This window comes from Rhea americana, unplaced genomic scaffold (assembly GCF_003343005.1).
Source record: "Rhea americana isolate MKP2758 unplaced genomic scaffold, rheAme1 scaffold_261, whole genome shotgun sequence".
NCBI lineage: Eukaryota > Metazoa > Chordata > Aves > Rheiformes > Rheidae > Rhea > Rhea americana.
Window position 1 is genome coordinate 620,396 of NW_028186381.1, and position 3,971 is coordinate 624,366.

The following is a 3,971-nucleotide window of genomic DNA, read 5'->3' on the forward strand; positions in this document are numbered from 1 at the left end:
TTTTTTTCTCTCTCTCTCTCTCTCTCTCTCTCTCTGATTTCAGGCCATCTCTCCAGTTTTCCACGACCTTCTTAATTTTCAGGTCTGCTCTCCAGACAGACCGCAGTGCCTCCCCACTGCCATCACTGGTAACCTACAAGTGTACCGATGACAAAAACCTCTGCCTTAAAAGCCCTCCGGGTTTGACAGCAAGTCACCGATAACTGCTCCAAGCCCACAAACCAAACAAGATGGATTTATCAAGAAGAGATCACATCAAACCCTATCAGTTGTTTTGCATCCTGTTATGTTTTAGGCACCGGCAAATTGTTTAAAAATCTGCTTCAAGAACCCTCTTAGGGACTGAAGTTAGAGCGAACAGCATATAGTTTGCAGGTTCCTCCTCTCCTCTTTCCAATTACTATTTTTTTATTGCTTTTCTTTTTTGTTGGCTAGGAGCTTTTTATCTGTATTATAGATAAGTGCAATTCAAATCCATCTCTTCATAAGTGCTTCTTTCTCCTACATTTTTTATACCTGACACAGAAGCATCAAGTCTTCCTCCTAAAATAAAGTCTGTAAAAACAAAAGATCAGCAGTGCTTAATGAAGAGCCTGATACATGGGTCACTTAGCAAATACATTTCACCCTTGCTCTGCTTCTCCTCTCCATTAACAAGATATTAATGAAATTCTGCTCCCAAACGCTCCTCCTTCACAGCCAAGCTTCATCTACYGCATAATTAGATGACATTACCTACTAGCTCTGCACCTGCAACTCTTTGAGATGAAAAAAATATTATTAAATGAGCAGGGAGGAATAAATGAGCAGGATTTTCTTGTGAATCGGTGCACTTCACAGACAGCCTCGTTAAAGTCAGCTACCACCAATTACTTTCTGCTTCGTATGACCACACACAGATGGTTCAGGAGCAGCTCCAGATTCTTCTCAGTTGTCTCTGCTGGAGGGCAAAGATAGGAACTGGTTGAAAAAAAAACCATGGCGGCTGTCACAGCCAACCTGGGTCAATCCATGACTCCATGACGGCCAGCGCTCCAAATTAAAACAACATTAAGTTTTCCAAGACCAGATCCAAGRACTTGGGAAGCATCAGAAATTAGGCTCCCTTTACCCAGTGTCTGCCCATCCCATATGCCTCTCAATCTTTAATAACAGGGTCACATACAGTATTTTCTGCAGGATCAGCATTCATCAGCATCAYTGTAGGGCAATTTGGGTTGAAAGACACCTCAGGAGGTCATCTTGTCCAACCTCCCGCTAGAAGCAGGGTCAGCTAATAGGTTAGAGCAAGGCTGATGGACAGCATTTGTAGACAAGACAGGAAAAAAAGTTTGGAGTTGTAAGGAAGAAATACTGAGTAAATATCTAACATTTAGCTGTAATTTTTACTCACTATGTGAATTGGAACTTAACAGTTTCTTTGAAGAACGCCATTAGCATCCATCATGAAACTGAACRACTGCTCCAAAAGTGTCCACTTATTTTCAGAACACCTTTGAAAGCTACAGCTACATCTTCCTCAAGAAGATGGAAAGGTTAAGCTCAAGCTTTTCAAACACTTCTGCTGGTTTCAGGCATCTCACTTAAAAACATTCATCACAGCTTCTCCGTGGTGCTCAACATGTTTACAGCATGTTGCAGGAAAAGAAATGACATACGCTGCTGCGAGTAACCAGTCTTCCTGAAAATCCCACATCATGGATCCTAAGGAGAACATTTCTTGTTTCAATTTCCCACTAGGAATTCTGGTTAAAAGTTTAACTTAAGTTATCCATTCAAAGGATTTACATCCACTTCTGCCCATCATCCACTCCACTGTAATTCAAGTTACAATCAAGAAACCATCCATAAGGCTACAGAGTATGGGCACATTCGTATATTGTCCAGAATCCCTGCTTCTTAGGTTATATCAAACATAGCCAAGCTGAATATAGCCATATAAATACACCTACCACCTTCAAAAAGGGAAAACAGAAATACATAACCCAAGCAGGCAAGAGAAGGGCAAATATCCAGTTTCCAGCCATCTGAGTGTCACCAGCACACTTTCACAACACAAGAACCAACAGCTCAAAGACTCAACAGTCACTGTAAAACACAAGTTTGTTACGTAAAAAGAAAAAAACAGCACGCCCTTCCCAATTATAGTGCTACAGCATCAGCAGCAGCTGCAAGTATTTTTCAAATGTATAAAAAGTTGGCATTAAAATTCCATATCAGCATAGCTTAGAGGAGCATGTTATAGACACTGTTCCTCCTAACAGGTTAAAAGCATGATCCTTCCTTATGGATACATACTGTACACCTTACTTAATGGGGACATCACACATGTTCCAGCATTCTTGGAGTATGCTTAGAGACAAAATCATCTCCAAGACAGTGAGAGCTGGAAAAAAAGACCTTTATTTTTAGATGTTACAGAATGGTCTTCAAGTCACATTGTGTTAGCCACTGTACACACGCAGACGCCATAAGAGATGGCGTATGAAGAGCTTAAGTTAAATGGACAAAACAGATCAGAGGGAATGGAAACACTGTCCCCACTGAATCGGTAGGAGGCCAACAGCACAGCTGAGCCAAATTAGAGGCAGGTACAGTTGTATCGCTCAACAACCTGGAGCTATCATTTCCCCTGCCTTCCTCCTGAACATTGCTTTTATTCATTCTCCAAAGGGCACCAGCTGAACTTCAATCTTTCCAGGGACCAGCATTAATTTGTCTTCTACCCCTAAGTTGGTTTGGCCAGGTAGGGCTTTTTCCTCTACTTCCTGCCTTACAGTTTGTATCAAGGTTCAGCAGATGCAAAAGCAGTGAAAAGATTCAGTCACTGCAGACACATTTTGAAAGGGCTAAAGAGTGACGTATCAGAAAGAAATTGCCACCAAGTTCTGACTTAGTGCCCCTGCTTCCTCAAAAACAGCTCTGTTGAACCAGACAAAAGATTCCTCCAGGACAGTTTATCCTTCTTCATAGGCTTCACCTCTGCCTGTGCCTTTCTACTCACCTCCTYGTACAAGCACCAGCACTTGTCAGACCCTATAGCAAGCTGCTTCAGGGAGCTAAATTTTATCCCTGCAAAAAAAAAAAAAGACTGAGCAGTCTTGACATCCCCCTGCATCAGGGGACACCCAATGCATGCAGTCCCCCCCTCTGCCTCCATGAGGGCCAATTGCTATATTGGCTGAACTGTATTACACAGCCAGACYTACAAGTGGCTTAAGAAAAGAGGCTAGGGCAGAACAATATTCCCCTCCGATACATTCCCCTAGCAACTTTTGAATTAGGAACATCCTGAAACAAATGTTGTAGCTACACCAGTATGTTTAATTGTTCTTGATCGCTTTTACCTCCAAGAGCATCAAATCATGTTTAAACCGTTTCTACCTCTAACATTCAAAGCATCCAACAGCAATGAGTTCCGCAGTTAAAAAAGTGATTCCTTTTACTTGCTTTATATTCATTTTTATCGAATGCTGCCTTAACTCTTGCTTTATGAGAAGTCACACACAACTGCTCCTCACTCACCTTCTCTGTGTCACTTACGATTTTAGAGACTCCATCTCTGCCAACTCTTTCCCAGGCTGCAAAGTGAATTCATTTGGTCCTTCTTGCAATAGCTGCTGTTTCACCCTTCTGCACATCTCTGTACTGCATTCTTACTACTCTGCTTTATCCCTTCTGAAAGCTGCAAGCCAATAATGCATGCTGCACTTGGAGCATAGAAGCATGAGGAATTTATGTTGTGCTTTGTTCTCTGTTCCCTTCTTACCAGTCCATTTGCCTTGCAGAGCCGTGAATGGACATTTTCAAGAAATTCCCCACACTAACTATGACATCTCTTTTCCAAGTGGTAATAAATATTATAGCCCATTACTTTCTAGGTATTATTTGGGCTGTCTTCTCCTCCTTCCTAAGCATTAATTTGCATTTATCAACACTGACTTGCATTTATCATTTGCACACACCATCAC

The 3,971-nt window shown here is 41.7% G+C and overlaps 1 protein-coding gene across 1 annotated transcript in view; it reads right to left on the reverse strand.

Moving 5' to 3' along the window:
• IPO9 (importin 9) overlaps nucleotides 1-1,021 on the reverse strand; it is a 32,968-nt gene extending 31,947 nt beyond the window's left edge. Inside the window, exon 1 of the mRNA XM_085307709.1 lies at nucleotides 1,000-1,021. Coding sequence (XP_085163835.1) covers nucleotides 1,000-1,021 — 22 coding nt within the window. The remainder of the gene's footprint in view (nucleotides 1-999) is intronic.
• Between the last annotated feature and the right edge of the window lie 2,950 nt (nucleotides 1,022-3,971).